This window comes from Cryptotermes secundus, unplaced genomic scaffold (genome assembly GCF_002891405.2).
Source record: "Cryptotermes secundus unplaced genomic scaffold, Csec_1.0 scaffold201, whole genome shotgun sequence".
In the NCBI taxonomy this organism is placed as follows: Eukaryota; Metazoa; Arthropoda; class Insecta; order Blattodea; family Kalotermitidae; genus Cryptotermes; species Cryptotermes secundus.
This window is the reverse complement of record NW_019723300.1, coordinates 38,847-58,574: the sequence shown is the minus strand read 5'-3', so window position 1 is coordinate 58,574 and position 19,728 is coordinate 38,847. Positions and strand designations below refer to the sequence as shown.

Below are 19,728 nucleotides of genomic sequence, written 5' to 3'. Positions count from 1 at the left end.
GTTTCTTTTAGAAATATTGTTGTGTAGGCTGTCCTATTATATACCTTTCGTAACCCCGCTTTGCTTTCTAAAAACACTAAATATTATTCCTTTCGCGAATCTTCCGCCTCCCATGCTGGGACACTGATTGCCTTCTATTTTGAAGACCAGGTATTCCCCTCACGATACTCAATATTATTTTTCTACGTAAGTTTTTCTTGGTCCTTTATAAAAATACTTCGATAGATCATATGAAAATCTAACTGTCACTCATCTCTCCGCTGCATCTATAAACTATTAAGTTTGAGGTGCGACTAGCTGAAAATGTGTAAAGTAACAAAGTTCGTTCAGAATCGTAATATTTATGAAGATCCAGACAACAGCGACTGCGCGGTCTAAGGCATGAACCGTCTTCGCTCGCTCGAACGCTGGGGTCATGGATTCGAAGCCCACTCAAAGCATGGATATCTGTCTGCGTTTATTCTGTGTTTGTGTTGTCCTGTGTAGGCAGCGGCCTTGCATCGAGCTGATCTCCAGTCCAAGGAGTCCTACCGACTGTGTATATATTAAGAAACTGAAGTGAAACGAAGCGTTTTATGGTCGCCCTCTGCTCCAAGTGGAAGCAACAGGAAATCTTTATATAGACAAGATGAGTTAGGGTAGAATAATTGTGTTATCATATTAAATTAACTAAAAATCAAGTCAGATAGTACAATAAGAGTATACAAGTACAAGGTGTCCACTTAACAGGCTCTTTTGGCAGAATGAATTATAAATTACATGCTAAAATATTTCTATTTCAAGCGAGATTAGCGTATTCAAAATATTCGCCCAAATGCAGGAGAACCATACGTCTGTTAAAATACTACATTATGTCTTATATTTTACGCTTATAATCAAAATTCACAACTTATTTTTATTCGGGTGTTCCAAATGTCCATCCCTAAGAAGATTTTCTAGAACGAGTCGTTTCTCTTACCCTCTTTCCGTAATTCGCGAGCCCGATCTATTACCTCCATACATAAAGCCCAAATACAAAACCTATGGGGATACTATTCTGGGTGTGGTAAGGTGGGGGGGGCACTTTACGGCGCTGTCAGTAGTTAGACTTTACAGCGTCGAAAGAAGACGGAAAAGGATTTAGAACTGATCGTGGCTTAATCGAAGCAAAATCCCAGAATTTGCCTGGCGGAACTGAGAGAAATCAGGAAAACCCTCAGCCAAAATAACTGATGTCCCAGCAGAGATTCGAACCAACGCTACTCCTATATCCACTCGTTAGGGAACAGCTATATACAGGTCACTAAAATTATGGATTAGAAGATTAATTACTTCTGAAGCATGTTTCCTTATATATTATTATTATTTGCCTGAAATTAGGTGTTCACCCAGTGGCAGGAGTTACAGAAAAGAACATACTATACATAAAGGGAACAACACAAGACAAAGTACATACAATAAGCAAGGTACACACAGTGCAAATCCAAACATATAAATTCACACAAGGGCACGCGATTTTGTTCATTTCACTGCACTCGAACAAGGACCCTTCACATTACTTCAATTGATTCATTCAACTCCGCCTAAGGCCTCTGTACTTGAAAATGCTTCCCTAACCCTAAAATTGTTTAATTTCCAAGGGGAAAGACGTAATATGCCTGCAGGTAAAACGTTTCAATCTTTCATGGTCCTATTTACATAGGAATATATAGCACCTTATTTAAATATTATTTATGTTAAGGACCACTGTCTTCTGGGATATGACGCCGTGTAGTCCGATGTCTGTCAAACACTCAGAATATTTATTCGAGATAAGTTAGACCGGGAAATTTTTCTCATTACCTGTTACAGCTCCTATATTTATCATAATTATCTTCATAATCACACAAATTATAATTATAGAGGACTGGAAATACATTGATTGGTAAATATCACATCCCAGAGAACAATACTTTTCACAGTCAACGCCGTGAAAACCTGAAAATTCATACTTGTTACAATTTTGAGACTGTAATAAGGTAAATACAAAATCTTACCATTAATTATTCTTCATCTGCTGCCTGTTAAACCCAATTTCAAATAATCGGACGAAATCTCTCACATTTTTCTTTAATATTATTCCCGAAAAAAAAAACTGACACACATTTCATTCAGTCATTACATCACTCAAAGTTTCCACGCAATAACACTTTGTTAACAGTACCACCTGGACACTTATGAATAACGATGCTGAGGGCCGTCTGGACGCTGACGTCGGCTGTATCTCGAAGAGCAGAAACTCTCCTCGGGTAGCTATAGGCAGTAGCGACACGATGCAACTACACGGTGACCGACGCCAGCCGTCAGAATCGCAATGCTTAACGTAGTGCGCCTGTGCTACAGCCACTCGCGCCAAACAGCCCATTCCCATACTTAAAATATTTACGTATCGGGTCTTTGCAACAGCGAAACTAAATTGTGCCATTAAACATGCAGAAAAATTAGGCGCAGTTCGATACATAAGGAAAATTACTGGATTTGCAGTTTCCACGGAAATGTCTTCTGGGTTTTAATGTCATGTATTTTAGAAAAAGTCCCAAAGTTTCGGACTAATATTTCGCCTCCATCTTCAAAATCGAAGATTAAGCCAAGAAAGAAGGTAACAGAAACAGGTGTCAAGTTGTGATTCAATGTGAAACCAATAGATGCAGGCGGTAACCTAAGGTTCAGTTTGCCCATCTGTTTACTTTTCGACCCTGAAGATGGAAGCAACAAATACCTCCGAAATTTCGGACTGTTTCAATTACATGACGTTATGATCTAGGAGGGAGTACTCGGCTTCAAGTAGTTTCCTTCTCCAATAATCAAACATCCCCCCTTTTGGGGGCTCCCTTCTGGTTCTGAAATATTGTGGAGCGTAATATATGGATCCTTTAGGAAATTCGGAAAAGGTCGTTAAATTTGTTTTCCACGTTTTATTCTCCTCCATTTGTTTCGTGCCCATTTGTTTTGTCCGCTATTTCATGGAATACTAGGCTGCACAAGCCGGTCACGGTAGCCGAGTGGTCTAAGGCATGCACTGTCTTCGCTCGCTCGGAAGCCGCGATCATGGGTTCGAATCCCACTCAGGGCATGGATGTTTCGTATGTGTACATGTTTATTCTGTATTTATGTAGAGACCTTGCGACGAGCTGATGACCTGTCCAAGGAGTCCTACCGCCTGTAAAATGATCATGAAACTGAGAAGTCATAGGCGAGGGCCCACGGGAGCTGTAGTCAGTGTAAAAAAGAACAAGCCTGTAAAATACCCATTTTTACACTATAACCGCCTCTGTGCTAGAAATGATTTATATCGTTTTGACCGAGTAAGTTACTCGAAGAGATAACACTTCTGTATCGGGGTGGGGGAAGGGTTACGTGGTTCGAGTCTTGGATGTGACATCATATAACCTGACTGTATACTGTGTTATTCCTCAGTTCTTCCCAGCAACGATAGTACCTTGAATTACACTACGCCCGCTTCCTTCATAATCCTTTCCAGTTCATTATACATTACGACGAAATCATCCGGCTCTAAGTAACATCAGCTACTCATAGCGTCATTAAGTAAACTACAAATGTATGACAGGCTTATCATAGTTATCCTCAGTCTCTCCAGCTAAACGACGGTATAGTTCCCCAAATTATGCCACCACCGCATCATTCAAAATCCCTCCCATTTCTTTAATTATGCTACCAAAAACTAAACTCCGTGGCCTGTAGTCCGCAAGCGAACTATACCGACCGAGCGACCGCAGCTTGTCGGTGAAGTTAGCGCCAAATCTAGCGGATAGAGGGTGTCACATGGTCAGCGCAACGAATCCCCACTGCGGTTAATCTCGATTTTCCAGACCGGAGCCGCTAGTTCCTTGAAATAGCTCCTCAGTTATCCTCACGAGACTAAGTGGGCTCCGTTCCAGACTCACTACTTCTCAGAAAATCTGGTATCGCCGAAAATTGACCAGGAAATCTGACCACTAGACCATAGAGGCTACCAAGAGACGCTTTTTATTCTGATGTACAGCATCGTTAAGTGAATCATGAATATATAAAATTGACATTTGACAGGAGAATATACTACAATGACAGACTCTGATGAATGCGTTGTATTTGAACTTTTTAAAACAAAATCAGAAGCATTTCATACAAAAGCAAACTTCTGTTGTTGTCTAACCAGTGACAGGAGGGGGCGCAGAGACGCATCCTCTGTAGCTACAGCTATTCAATTCGGTGTACAGACAAAAAAAAATCTCTTCTGTGAGAAAGAACGCGATGGGTTTGTAACCTGAATTCACTTTTCATCAAATCTATATGAATTCAGAGCACTTTCATTTGAATGCGTCCATCACTGCGTGTTTTACTTGCACTTTCTATACAAAGAGTCCTTTCAACTGTCGAGATTACAGAACTGAGGCATTCGTAGCGGTTCAATACAACTGGACGTTAGAATACCGTGTTCCCGATAATCCTGACGTCACTACAGCCTCTATCTTCAAGGTGAAGTGACTATCTAATGGTCCTTACATTTAAATACTTCATCAGATCCGTTACAATTCACATCTTGGGGTACGGGCGTTTGATTCCTTGATCCTACATTCCAGAATCCTACTTAAATTATAACTCTTGTAGTCTGGAAATCATGTAGTATACATTTATTTAATTTTTCTTTATATTTAATTATAAACAATTAAGGTATCCTTGTAATAGGCCATGGAGGTCCATAGGATTGCAAACGTCGAGGTTCCCATATTTTATAGACAAACGACTCACAGATGGCGGTGAGGTTGTCAGCCTTACGCGCAGAACGCCTTTTACACACACGAAGATTCCTGGTACTCATTTCTGTTAGAGGCTGAGTCGAACCAAGTGCCATAGTGCGGCTGGAAGGATTAGGTAAATTGAAAAAAAAATTCAATGATCTCAACAGGAATCGAACCCGCGACCTTTCGGCTTGTAGCATAGTGCCTCAACCAACAACGCTACCTTAAACATATATATTTCCATTTTCCTGCATTTTTTTCCTTGCAGCCTCCTATCCTCCTGGTACCTATTTATACGTCGAAATTCTTAAACCTCTTGCCCAAAATCATGTCCCTCCCAAATATCTGGCTCCCGTCTTCTTATGGCCCCGACCAATTAGTTCCTTTGCTGTACAGATCAATGTGACTGCCATGAATTGATAGACATTCTACTGTAAGTATCGCTAGGTACTCTTCTCCAAGCATAATTAGAATGATCAAGTCAAAGAGGACTTGATGGGCAGGGCATGTAGCACGAAGGGAGCAGAAGAGTAATGTATATAGGATATTGGTGGGAAAGCCAGAAGGAAAGAGACCACAGGGAAGACCAAGGCGTAGGTGAGTGGACAATATTAAAATGGATCTTAGAGTAATAGGATGGGATGATATGGATTGGATTGATCTAGCTCGGGATAGGGACCAGTGGGGGGTTCTTGTGAACACGGTAATGAGCCTTTGGGTTCCATAAAATACTGGGAAGTTCCTCAGTAGCTGAACAATTGTCGGCTTTTCAAGAAGGGCTCAGCTCCATGTGTGAGTGAGTGAGGGCCAATCTCGTTTAGTTGCTGTCAGCACCAAGACTACACAGTGCTGATTAATAACATGACTACTGAATGTGGAGCAGTTGGTGAGAATGAGAAATGTTAGGGGATATCGAAACATTCGGATAATAGCTGCCCCAGCACCATTTTGTTTACCATAAATCCCACATGACCTTATCTGGGATCAAACGGGGCTCACCGCTGTGGGGATCCAACGGTTAACTGCGTGGTCTCTGCTACGGCTTACAGGGGTCATCAAGTCACGCCTAAATTAAATATAACAGTGTATTTAAATTGGAAACTCAAATCCCAAAATTATATTGATAATACTATTATATTATAATATAAATTATAATATTATAATACTAACCTAACTAAAATGAAACCTGTTTCGATCTCGTATACATAATGCCCTACTATGAAAATGAATAAAGCGCTTTGGTAGGAAAACCTGAAGGAAAGAAGTTACCTGAAATACCTAGGTGTAGATGGAAATTGCAGTCAAATTATTTTCTTAAAGAAATAAAATGGGGTGGTGTAGACTGGTTTCATGTGGCTCAGGACAGGGCTTCTGTGAAAAAAAAATTAATCCAACTTATGTAGATGATTCAATAAATAACCGGTAAGAAATATTTTCAGTGCCCAGGAATTAGCTGAAACTACTGATGTCAGAAAGTTGTTTTGTGTCACAGATATGCCGCTTATGAATTAAGTAGACCTGTTACAAACCCTGACTCAGCCATATCCCGTAATCACACTGGTGACTTTAAATGTCACTAAAACATAGAGGGTTTATCTTTAAAATAACAAACCACACTTAACAGTTCAACGGCGACGAAACAATTTATGACTTAGCCTCAACTAAAGGTCTGCTGCCAGATCATGAACATGTTTCTATTGGATGCCTTAACATTACCACAAGAGTTGTGCCTTGAAAAAATATAATCAGAAATAAATTCTAAAAACACTCTCTCCTAAATACAATATATAGAATTAACGAAGAGGGTTCTGATGTTAGCTACGGTGTTGATTATTTCTGGAGCCGGGATAGCTCAGTCCGTATAGCGACGGACTACGGGCTGGAAGGCCGGGGTTCTATTCCCAGCAGGGCAAAATTGTTCTTTTCTCTACAGCGTCCAGACCGGTCCTGGTGTCCATTCAACCTCTTGCCCAATGGGTACAGTGGACTTATTCCCGGGAGTGAAGCTGACACACACCTTCAACTAGTACCGAGGTCAAGAATGGTGAAGTTATAGTACATTTCTCCGTACGTCTTCATGGCAGTGTCTTTAATTAATTAATTACTAACAATTAATTAGAGTATTCTATATTTAGGACAATAATTTGTCCACGGGAACGAAACAAAATCACAAAAACCAACGACTGACTCGATGATGTAAAGCAAGGATTCCAAACTACGGCCCGCGGGCCACATCCGGCCCGCGATGTGATTTTATCCGGCCCGCGAAAGAATTGTGCAGAAATGCGCCAATTGAACATATTTTCCAATGAGTACTGGTAAAAATATACTTGTTCATAGACTTCAACCGATGTTTGTAATACCTCTCAACTACTAGTATTTTTTCGTGGCGTCGACGATGAACTTAATGCCACACAGGAATTAGCGTCACTTCACAGCATGCATGGCACTACAACAGGAGACGATATCTTCAAAGAAATACACAAAACACTAACAGAAAATGATTTGGACTGGAACCGTCTGCAGTGCGTGACAGTTGATGGAGGAAAACACATGTTTGGTATAAAAATAGGTTTGGTTAGCCAAATCACAAAAGCTTGTGAGGATGCAGGAATATCAAAGCCAATGTTTCTCCACTGTGTTATCCACCAACAAGCACTCTGTGCAAAACACGTTGATATGAGCTCTGTTTTAAAACCTGTTATTTCTATCGTTAATTTCATTCGCTGTCATGCACTTAACCATCGCCAGGTTCGGTCTTTTCTCGAGGAATGTGATTCCGAGCTTATTGACCTGACACATTATACTGCAGTTCGATGGCTTAGCTGTGGAAAGGTACTTTCGCACTTCTTTCAGCTCAGGAATGAAATTGATATATTTCTTACCGAGAAAAACCATCACGAACCACTTTTATCAGATACCGAGTGACTTTGGAAATTAGCATTCTTTGCTGATCTGGTGAACCATATGAACAATTTGAATTTAAAGTTGCAGGGTGAAAATAACTTAGTTTGTGATTTATTTGAACTTATCAAGGCATTCAAAGCAAAGCTGATACTTCTGGCAAGCCAAGTGAAAAAGTGTAACTTTGTTCATATGCTATACTGTGCAGAGTTGCATAAAAAGAGTGAAGCAGAATTTCCTTCCTCGTTTGCAAATTTAGTCATTTCAGATTTGAAAGAACAATTTCAGAAGCGATTTGCTGATTTGGATTCCAGTGCTCAGGAAATTAGATTGTTTCAAAATCCGTTTGACTGTGATGCTGCAGATGTCCCAAGTCAAATTCAAATGGAAATTATTGAACTTCAGGAAAGTTATCATATTAAAGACAAATACAAGGAAGGAAATTTGATCGAATTTTATAAATTTCTGAACTCTGAGCAATTTCCAAATTGAAAGAAATTTGCTTATAAATTTATCTCCATTTTTGGGACGACAAATTGTGTGAACAAACTTTTTCCCAGATGAAGTACATCAAGTCAATATACAGGGCAAATTTATCCGATGAACATTTAAAGTCGCTACTTATGATTAGCGTTTCAAAATTTGAACCTCAATTTAATCAGATTTTAAGAATGCAAAAAGAGTTCCATCATTCACATTAATTGTTTTATTATAATTTGTGATGAACATATGAGCATTTGCTGCTACTGTCTGTTGTCATTAATATACGATAATTTATTCTCACGTACTTTGTATTTAGTTTATGAAATTCTGTTCTTTCAATAAAACTCATATACCTAGAGTTATTAATTTCTCATTTTATCCGGCCCATTGAAAGTGCTGAATTACCTAATGTGGCCCGCGTTTCGAAAAGTTTGGAGACCCCTGATGTAAAGCATCACTCGAAGAATTTTATTCTTGTTTTATACTGTAATTTTTGTTTTATATAATCTAATTCATTGTATTTTTACGTCAAATATTTTAATATAATTAATATTATTGTATCCAATTTTATTAATACTACAGTTCAGTGGTGTATATATGTTAGCCATGCATTTGCCTGATGATGGCTATTAATAGCCGAAACACGTAGCAGAGCCAAAACCAGGCACTGACCTTGATATTTGTTGTGTTGTGACGGTCTTAATAAAGAAGTTAATATTTATTGCCGTAAAACGAAATAAGGTATGTCAAAAATCCGTTAAATTTGGCCTCGTCACGATTGTATCAGGCGAACTTTTATACCTGTCCCTCTACTGGCGTTTGTGTGAGTGATTTGTGACTTCTCACCAAGAAAACATAATTATGTCATGTTTCAAACACAACCCTTCTAATTATAGTTACCAAGGCTACGTTCTTTGAAAGCTCAACTTGTTTGAACGCTTACAAAGTCATCTGGAAGGACAAACTTTACTTACTCTTTCGCCTAAGTCATTTCATGTTTCAACGTAAAGGATAGCGTAGCGGTAATATTTTAGATGCTAGGTTCCAGTTTCTATCTGGCAACCGGCTATCATGGCTGAGGTTTTGTGGTTTCCTTCGGTCCCTCCAGGAAATTGCCGGTATATTATCTCGATTAAGCTATTCGCCCATCCTTCTAAATAGTTTCCGATTTATGCCACTCTACCTAAGAAGAGTACAGTCAGTTTCAGTGAAATTTGTGACTCCCAGGGCATAAATATGCCTCTCATTATGAGGCACAGGGTTTCCCCAATTGTAAAAGTAACAAAACTACATGTTTATTTATGGCATTAGACATTTAATCGTCTGTCAGTTAACTAAAGACCCCTAATTCTGAATCAGAATCAACTTCACAGTTAGAAAAATTCCTGGACAACATTTAAAATTGCCTGTCCTGCCACGTTACTGGTCAAACCAAAGAACTTCAGAATTATTGGATTTTTGGACTTCTTTCATCGTCCGCTATTCTAGAAAATAGAACACACTACGTGAACATAGATACAATCTCCGACAGGGGTTTCTTGAAAATTGAAAATTAGCCCAAAATGCCTATGAAGAGGGTCATACAGTAGTCTGGGATGATGCTAGGATTTTGGAAATTGAAAGTAACAAGCATAGAAAATACAAGGAATCGGCCAATATGGCTTGCTTAACCAATCCAAACAGCCAATCCAGTTTTGACAATTCTCCTACCTTGAACCCCTTCCTCAACATTGAGGTTCCTAACAGAAGATCTGTATAACTTGCTAGATTCTGCATGGTTTTAGTCTAGAATGTTCATGTTTTATTCCACAGATGGCATTAGAGGTAGATACTTCATATCTTCACAAAATGTTTCCATTTCTTTGCATTGGTGCTCATGTACTTGGTTCTATTGGCTAGGTTTGTAGCACAAATTTCTACTTCCTTTTCTATTCTAGTTCCATGCATGTGTGTAATCTCACAATTTTTATTTCATATTTTCCTGTTATCTCCCGCCGATAGCCTTGTCTCAGATGATTAAATAGCAGTATGAATCTGCCAGGGTTTGTTTAGTGATTGAAGTTGGTTTTTCTAAGGGACCTAACTAAGCAGACGCCCCCCCCCCAACTCTTGAGGACGCAAACAGTTCTAGTTTCCGAAACGTTGCGTTTTTTAGTTCCTAGAATACCGGACGATTGAAAAAGAAAAAAACCTAATAATTCTGAGTGTTATGCACCATCGTCAGAACCCTCTAGAGTTTACTCAAGCAAATCCAGCACTCTTTATTCTTCCTTGATAACATGATATCTTCTCCCCACCTTGTTCCACTGGCATTTCCTCGCCTATTGAAATGACTGGTTCTGTTCCCGGAAGAAACTACCAATGACGCACGCTCATTGATTCTCTAAATTAATCCATATGCTATGTTTATTAACACGTGTTTAATACTTATGACTGAATCGTTTTGCTTAGGCAGAACTGCTTTTTATTTTCACAACTTCAAAGCCTACAAAGATGTGTATGTGTACTGGATGTAGGTAACATATATTTCCTCAACTCCGCGTTTACCCAAACTGTAGTGCTTCTGGAACTGATTACGAAACCCGCAGTCGAGCATGTACATTTGTTTATGTCAGGTTTGAACTTACACTGAGCAGAATGTAGACATACGGAGGTAAGGTAATATGTAAAGTTGTTCCTGTATTAACTAATTAAGCAGTACGCCATGAAGACTTATGGGGGAGCGGAGTTATAGATCCACATATTCTTGACTTCGGTACTGTAGTTGGAGGTGAGTAGTCAGCTTCACGCCACGGCCGCATAACCCCCCTACCCAATGGATATGATGTTGAGTGGGCCCCAGTACCGGTGTGGACTACGTGGATAGGAGAATAATCTTACTCCTACATGGACTCGAACTCCAACCACTCGGTCATGCAGCTCGTAGCCAGTCGCTATACTGACTGCTTATCCCACCGCCGATTCTGATCATCTGAGTTGTATTTGTGGCTATCTTTGAGCAATTCAACGGCAAGGAATGCCCCTCTCTACCTCACATCGCTTCATAAATATTTCTATCCGGAAGGAACTGGCATGATTCTAAAAATGGAACAATGATTGGCAAATAAATATATGTAGTGAGTGAGACATAAAAGCGAAGTTTTACAGCGTCCGTGTCTTTCGGCGTCACATCTGTTGCCCAGATATGAGTATCTATAGCACATTGCAAACTTCAAACGGGGTGCAGGTTTTGAAGATGAATGTCTCCTGGGATGTAAGTCGTATATATATCTTTACGTAAAATTATAATTGAGGTAAGGTAAAGTTGTCCCTGGCCGGTCACGGTAGCCGAGCGGTCTACGGCATGCACTGTCTTCGCTCGCTTGGAAACCGGGATCGTGGGTTCGCATCCCACTCAGTGCATGGATATTTAGTCTCTGTGTGTGCGTTTTTCTGTGTTTTTGTACAGGTAGAGACCTTGCGAAGAGCTGATCACCCGCCCAAGGAGTCCTACCGAATGTGTAAGATCTAGAAAAACCGAACTGAACGGAGAAGTTCATGGAGGTAGGCCTGGGGCTGTAGTGCCAAGGAAAAAAAAAAGTTGTCCCTATGCTGAAATAATTAAGCACTATACCGTGAAGGCGTTTGGGGGTAGATGTACAGATCCACGTTTTCTTGACCTCGGCACTAGCTGGAGGTGAGCGGTCAGCTTCACGTCACGCCCGCTTTACTACCGGGAAAGAGCCCCAGGCACCCATTGGATAGGAGGTTGGGTGGGCCCCAGAGCCGGTCTGAACGACGTGGAGAAGAACAAATTTTTGATCCTGCTGGGACCCGAACTCCGACCCCTTGGTCGTCCAGCCCGTAGTCAGTCGCTATCCATGCTGCCAAGATTATGATTATATTATAACTAAAACGTTAATCGTGAAGATTCAAAATAGAAAAGATTTTAGCTGTGTAAGGAACCAACAGAAGCGAATACGTATTTAGGTGTGTTGTGTGCAACTTGGATAAATTTAATTGAAATCCGTTTATTTTTAGCACATCTTTTCCTCCACCCTTATATGAAACTTTCTACTCTAACTTTCTAACTTTCTTTTAAATTTTCTTCTCATGGGATGAGACTGAGTCCACTTGGTACATCGGCCACTATTATTTTTTATTGGTAGTGGGGTGGGACTAAAAATAAGAGTATACAAAACTGTAATCTTTCCTGTGGTTCTGTATGGGTGTGAAACTTGGTCTCTGACATTAAGGGAAGAACATAGACTGAGGGTGTTTGAGAACAGGGTGTTGAGGAGAATATTTGGACCGAAGAGAGATGAAGTGACAGGAGGTTGGAGAAAACTGCGTAATGAGGAGCTTCATTACTTGTACTCTTCTCCAAGTGTAATTAGAATGATCAAGTTAAGGAGGATGAGGTGGGTAGGTCATGTAGCACGAATGGGGGAGACGAGGAATGCGTGTAGGATATTGGTGGGAAAGCCAGAAGGAAAGAGACCACAAGGAAGACCAAGGCGTAGGTGGGTGGACAATATTAGAATGGATCTTAGAGAGATAGGATGGGATGGTATGGATTGGATAAATCTGGCTCAGGATATGGACCAGTGGAGGGTTCATGTGAACACGGTGATGAACCTTCGGGTGCCATAAAATGCTGGGATATTCTTGAGTAGCCGCAGAATTGATGGCTCCTCCAAAAGGGCTCAGCTCCTTGAGTAAGTAATTAAGTAAGTAGGGTAGGACTAAGTCCCTTGTACTGCGGCCACTCCTGGCCTATTCTACCGGCCCCAGATGATAGGTGAGGGTGATTGTGGAGCAATTGGTGGAATGAAGATTGGTAGGGGAAACCGAAGTACTCGGAGAAAACCTGCCCCAGCGCCACTTTGTCCACCACAAATCCCACTTGACCAGACCCAAGCCGCCACGATGGGAAGCCAGCGACTAAGCGCTTGAGCTATGGCGCGGCCCACGTCGGCCACTAACTGGCCAATTGTACCAGCTCCGATTGTTAGAATAGTATGAAGGAGATATCGGAATTAGAACTGGCAGGGGAAACCGAAATACTCGAAAAAATCCTATATGTCACTTTGTCCACCAAAAATCCCACACCAATTGACCTGGGATCAAACCCGGGCCGCCGCTGTGTAATGTGATTCATTTGTGGGTTCTTTTATCATTCTGTGAATACCTAAACTATAATAGCGTCGAATAGCAGGACACACACGTGACGAAATTGGAATAATGTGGGAGGAAACCGTCGCGAACAAACCGAGGCACAATATCTCTATCTCTGTATCTCTCTAGAACAGCGTTTCTCAACCGCCGGGCCCTGGCATCAATTATGCCGGGCCCTCGTCTTGTAGAAAAGTCACCGGGCCGCGGTCTTGCAAAGGTTGAGAACAACTGCTCTAGAGAACTATGAAAATCCACAATCGGGATTCAAACCGAGTACATTCTGTATACAACTCAAGAGCGTACCATTACGATAAGCCGCTAGATATAACGCCATGATGACAATACAGAAATTATCAGTAAGATATAAATCTCATTACTGTACGTGTGCATTCTCTTATCACTCGTGTATTACGATATTCATTGCAAGTTACAACCGGATGTATATTGGACGAGTAAATTAATCCCCTGCTGAGAAACGGCAAATCGCATTGACCCAGTTAAGCTCATTAGATAAATTCATTGAAATTCCTCTATCTCCACAAACACTCTGAGGTCAGAGAATAGATAACGTTCTCGCGAGAGCTGTCTGCCTGTTGTATGGGCACGTGCATTGAACAATGCGTCTAGTAGACAAGCGTGAATTTGTGAACATGGTCCTCATAGCTTGGAAGCACACTGCATCATTATCATGGAATCCAGACCGGGAGGTCTAACTCACTTTCATTGTTCAGGAATTGGGAAATAGCATTAAGATTGTCCTGTGGGTATGCCTCATACACGAACCACAGGAGCTTGGCTCAATTGCTTGGACGGTATTTTCCATAGTGAGCGGTTGGTTATAGACTTACTGCTTATTGTTATATCCGGAAGGTACCAAGTTCGAATCTCAGATGAGGAATCCAATATCTTGGAGGGCCGCGCCATAGCTAAAGCGGTTAGTCGCTGGCTCCCCACCGCGACGACCCGGGTTCGATCTCGGGTCTGGTAAAGTGGGATTTGTGGTGGACAAAGTGGCGCTGGTGCAGGTTTTCTCCAAGTACTTTGGTTTCCCCTGCCAATCTTCATTCCACCAATTGCTCCACAATCACTCTCACCTATCATCTGGGGCTAGTACAATAGGCCAGAAGTGGCCGCAGTAGTCCCACCCCTTTAACAATAAAATAAAAAAAAATACTATCTTGAACGATCTTTAATGAGATTTGTAGCTGTGTTCCTCAATCAATTCGGGTGAATTCCGTGATATTTCTTACCATGATCGCTTCCTTTCTTATCTATTCGAAATCTCCACCCATAAATTGACTCATTTCATCCGACGCTACATAAACACTCAGTTTGTAAAGCATCGTTCATTAGCGTAAGGATAAAAGACAGATATCCATTCCCTTGTCCCTACGCTCTAGGCAACACTGCTCACTCACGACTCTGTTATGAAGCCACTTGCGAGATAAGAGTTACGTTTAATTCGCTGGATCTGAGATTTTCGTGGAAGTGACTATAAAGAGTTCAGAGACAACCGGATGTTTCGGAGGGACATATCTTCTCCATCTTCAGTCAAAGAATAAGGAATTAAAGAAACCAGCAGAAACTGACGAAAAGCTGAACTAAGCTGGTTTCTTGCTTGGCTTATTATATGAACATGAAGCTGGAGGCGGTATTTTCCTCCGAACTATCCTAACTACGTGGCGTTACAATCCAGAAAACCGTAATTAACTGACTTCATAGAGTTCACAGTTTCTTGAGAAGCCAACAGCCGCTCGGTTACTCAAGAATTTTCCATTATTTTACGGAAAACGAAGGTTCATTAGCGTGTTCACAAGAGCCCTCCACCGATGTTCTCTTAACTCTCTAAGATCCATTTTCATATTGTGCACCCACCGTCTTTTTCTTTAATTTGTTTAGTGGGGGGTGGAGTCCAACTGGGTCCACTCGGCACGGCGGCCACTGATTGGCCTATTGTAGCCTGCCCAGGGTGATTATGATGATGGAGAACTTGGTGGAATAAAGATTGGCAGGGGAAACCGAAGTACTCGGAGAAATCCTGCCCCAGCGCCACTTTGTCCAACACAAATCCACTGGACCAGACCAGGTATCGAACACGGGCCGCCGCGGTGGGAAGCCAGCGACTAACCGCTTGAGCTATGGCGCGGCCGACCAACGTCTTGGTCTTCCCGGTGGTCACCTTCCTTCCGGCTTTACCACCAATATCCTATATGCATTTCTTCTCTCCCCAATCCGTGCTACATGCCCTGCCCATCTCATCCTTCTTGACTTAATCATTGTAATTATATTTGGCGGAGAGTACAAGTTATGAAGCTCCTCATTATGCAGTGGATAGAATTTACCTATGGCTATCAAGTGACCAGAGGGCTGGCCAGTTACTTACATTCATCAGAGCAATACGACCTCTGCGCCCAAATACGTCCTTAATGTATGGCCATTACGTACAGAGAAAATGTATCTTTATTGAAATTAATTTTTAGTTTAGTTTTCTTTTTGCTGAAACCCTCAGTAGTGTTAAGCGGGATAGTTTGCGAAATAGTTTTTTCCAAAAGGAAAGAGTGTCTAATGCTTTTAGTACAGACTGTACCTTGCTTTTTAGTTGTATATACAGTAATTAAATATTTCGGTATTCCTTAATTGCTAGAGCGAAAATGTTAAAACGGCCATCCTCTGCCAATTAGAATTCCTCTCTTGTTCAGCAGAGTCATTACTTTTATGTCGGATTGCGGACTACGAGCTCAAAAAATAAAAACTAACACAGTTATTAATTTAATATCCTTTCCCACTAGAGGCTCGTAGAGAACCGAGATTACGGGGGCATTATGCAAACAGGATGCATAAAAGACGCACAAACAAAGAACTATGTTTAAAACTCTTCCAACGGAAGGCCAATGTAATAGCGCTATTCATTCAACTAACTACGAGTAATTATGTTTAAGAACATTTTAACACTCGTACTGTTTGTTTCAATTCAAAAATATTTGCCAAATATAAAATCACTGAAGTCAGATTCATAATCTAACACCCTCGCCGTAACATTTAAACTTCTATCGACTGCTAAATGTTGTCGCGAGTTCGTTAAAATATAATCTCGTATGATCCGAACTTGAATTTTTATTCTGAACTAAAGAATCCTCGCATAATAATCCAACCACGTTAAACCAATATTACCACGATATATACAAGGTCGTTTATTTAACTATGGAAGCCGGGGTGTCTAACGGCTTGATGGCAGAGGGACTGGGGTTCGATTTTCTGCAGGGTATAGAGATCTTTCTCTTCTCTACAGCGTGTGGATGGACTCTGGGGCTCACCCAGCTTTCTAATCAATGGGAACAAGGGGGGCCTTCTTTTCCAAGAAAGAAAGCGACCGGAGCGTGGAGCTAACCATTCACCTCCATATATTGTTGAGGTTATGAATACATGGATCTATACTTTAACTAACTGAAATTAATAAATGAATTAATTAAGAACATTAATTATGTAGATATTTTATAATTAATGAACTCCATCAAGCAAAATTCTATTGAATCTAACAGTCGCTCAGCTCACCTGCCTTTTTTGGAACCTGAAATTTCACTACTTGGCTTCTGCATTCACAGGAGCACTTCGCTAGACTCCATCATGAACCAGATGAATCCAATAAGTATCCTCACACACGTACAGAACACTCACAGATCACATGATCTCTCTGTAAGTCTTGCCTTCTGAATTTATGTCGCCTGCCAAACGAATAAATAACTCCATACATTGGTTTAACTATTCCGTTATTAATCTATCCTCCCTACGGTCGTTAAACATTTTGTGTGTTGAGGACAGAGCCTACAAAATTTTCGATTGTATTCTTCGTCATAATGCTATATAATATAATAATGTTATCAATATTATTTTTATATAATTATATAATACTATGAAGTGTCTGAGTGGAACTATCCACAGGGTTTTGGATTGGATATTGGATTTACTGACCATCTATACACACAACTTGGAACTACAAATAATTACAGCATCATCGCTAATCTCCACAGCACACACTAAGTCTTTTCCATCCTGCTATGTCTTCATCAGCCGTTCCCTGGTAACGGCTTATGACAGTGGAGAATATTCAACTTCAGCGCTCAGGTCCTCACTGAAATGGCTTCCCCCTTCCAACTGACTCTTTTCTTCACAGACTTCCATACAAGACTGACTTGCTTGCCTCAGTTGCCTCCCTTATAACACCTCAGTAGGGCCTGCACAGACAACACCCTTCATTCTCGTATCCTTTGGCGCGGGAACGTGCTTACCGAACCGTTTTCTAGCAGCTGCCATCTATTTGTGTCTATTAAGAATCCGTTGCCTAACAACAGACGTCGTTCCGTTGTTTGTTTCGCGGTCATTGCCTAGGAACGACTATTGTTTCGGAGTCAACAATGGCTGTCTCTAGCTCCATGGTTCTTGCTTTGATCAAATTTGCCACAATATTATTATATCTTAGGGTTCTGGAAGCGGCCTCCGTAGTCTAGAGGTAACGTTCCCACCTCATGACTCGTAGTACGCGGGTTCAAATACCCGGCGGAGGTCGTCGAATTTTTAAGGGCGAAAAAGTTCAGGGAACAAGTCCTCCGGGAGGGACTTTAAGCCGTGGGTCCCGTGTCGTAGCTTTACGGCACGTAAAAGAACCTCATATCTCCAAAGGAGGTCACTAAGCCAAAATTGCGGACGTTTCCCGCCCAACAGCAGTCACTAATACTTCCGGTAGATGGGGGAAGCATTATAGATACTTCTCAGCCAGTAGAGCCGGTCTCGCTTGCTGGGCGGGACTGATGGTAAGCACCAATACCGGTAGGATATAGAGACTGGTAGAAATCATAGAGGGAAGCACAATGGACCACTACAGGTCTAAGTGCATGGGGAAACCCACCCTCTCTAATAACTAACTAACTAACTAGGGTTCTGGATCTCCATTGCCTTATTAAAATTCCTTTAGAAGGTTATTTACCCATAATTTAAACTAAAGTAAATATTGCAAGCTATTCTGAAATCCTTGTTGTTAAATCAATTTGAAATGACAGTAGCAGATTGCCAAACAACATGTTATTAACGTACGAGTACATACTTGAAGATAGTAACTTTGTCACTTCTAGATTTTATTCCATGACCGTGTAACTAGTATCACAAATCACTGAAAGAAACCAACTTAACAATCCAAATTGAACAACTGTCTCACTGAAATCAATGAACAAACTTGCATAACATTTAATTTACAAAGTTCCTTCTGCAATCCTTCACTGGGTGGCCAATGATGATGTGTACTTCAGTCTGAAATCAGCATGGAATTACGTCAAGCAAAGCCACAGTCATGACTAAATTACCACTGTCTAAGCAGCTTTCTTAAATGTGACGTAGTTGAGACCTGTGGTTCCCAGATTCTTTTAGTCCAAGGCTCCCTTGATGTGAATAACAATTTTTGAGGCCCATCAAATTTAAAAACAACTTAAAATGCAATTTAGCAGTTTCTAATTTTTGGCTAATAAATATTAATTCCATTTATGAAGTACTTTTGCTGTTAGATTTATGTTTTCAATTTAATGTGGCTTTTTCTTCTCAGCTTATGTGCATGATAATTAGAAAATCAACATTTTTGGCAGCCCTTAAAAGGAAGCTTCATAACTTCCTGGGAAGGCCATGAGTCCCACTCTGGAAAACATTGGTCTAGAAAACATGGTGACACAGACCAAAAGAGCTTCACACAACATCCAAAGATATTATTTAGGTTCTTCTTATATTAAATGGAGGTTTTAACCAAATGGGTGTTATGCAAAATTACATCAAGAAAATGTTCATCCTATTGTAAGACTTATTGTATGCATGTATGATAAAAATAATTCCTTTACACAGTAATTAGAGAAAATTTTTTTACAAAAGTAAATATCATTAATTCATTCATTCATCAATGGCTATACAGCTCTTTGCTCGACTCTGGCCCTATACACAGTAGGTAAGACTCCTTGGATGGGGGATCAGCCTGTAACAAGGCCTCTATCTACACACAAGACAGCACAAACACAGAATAAACACACACAGACATCCACGCATTGTGTGGGACTCAATCCCTTGACCCCAGCTTTCCAGCAGGCGAAGACAGTTCATGCCTTAAACAGCACAGCAACTGTAATCAGCTAAATAGTATTAATACTACCAAATTAATTAATCTAAAATAGTAAATGATGTACAATATAAACACTGCAGGAACCTTAGCCGAGAATCAAGGCAACTGTTATGCCCTGAGAAGCTTGGTTTAGGTGCATTCAATAAGTGACATTCATTCATCAGTAATCTGTCAGACGACAGGTCCACAGTCTCTTCCAAAACAGTTCCTCCACTTAATGCGATCTTCTGTTTTTGGAAAGAGACTATCCAGGATAAGTGATAATGTAGTTTTTCC

General features: G+C 40.7%; 1 protein-coding gene across 1 annotated transcript in view; it reads right to left on the bottom strand.

Moving 5' to 3' along the window:
* The window catches only part of LOC111861697 (neuropeptide Y receptor type 1), a 74,901-nt gene extending 72,609 nt beyond the window's left edge, over positions 1–2,292 (bottom strand). The window contains exon 1 of the mRNA XM_023846474.2: positions 2,016–2,292. Coding sequence (XP_023702242.1) covers positions 2,016–2,018 — 3 coding nt within the window. The 5' untranslated portion in view covers positions 2,019–2,292. The remainder of the gene's footprint in view (positions 1–2,015) is intronic.
* Between the last annotated feature and the right edge of the window lie 17,436 nt (positions 2,293–19,728).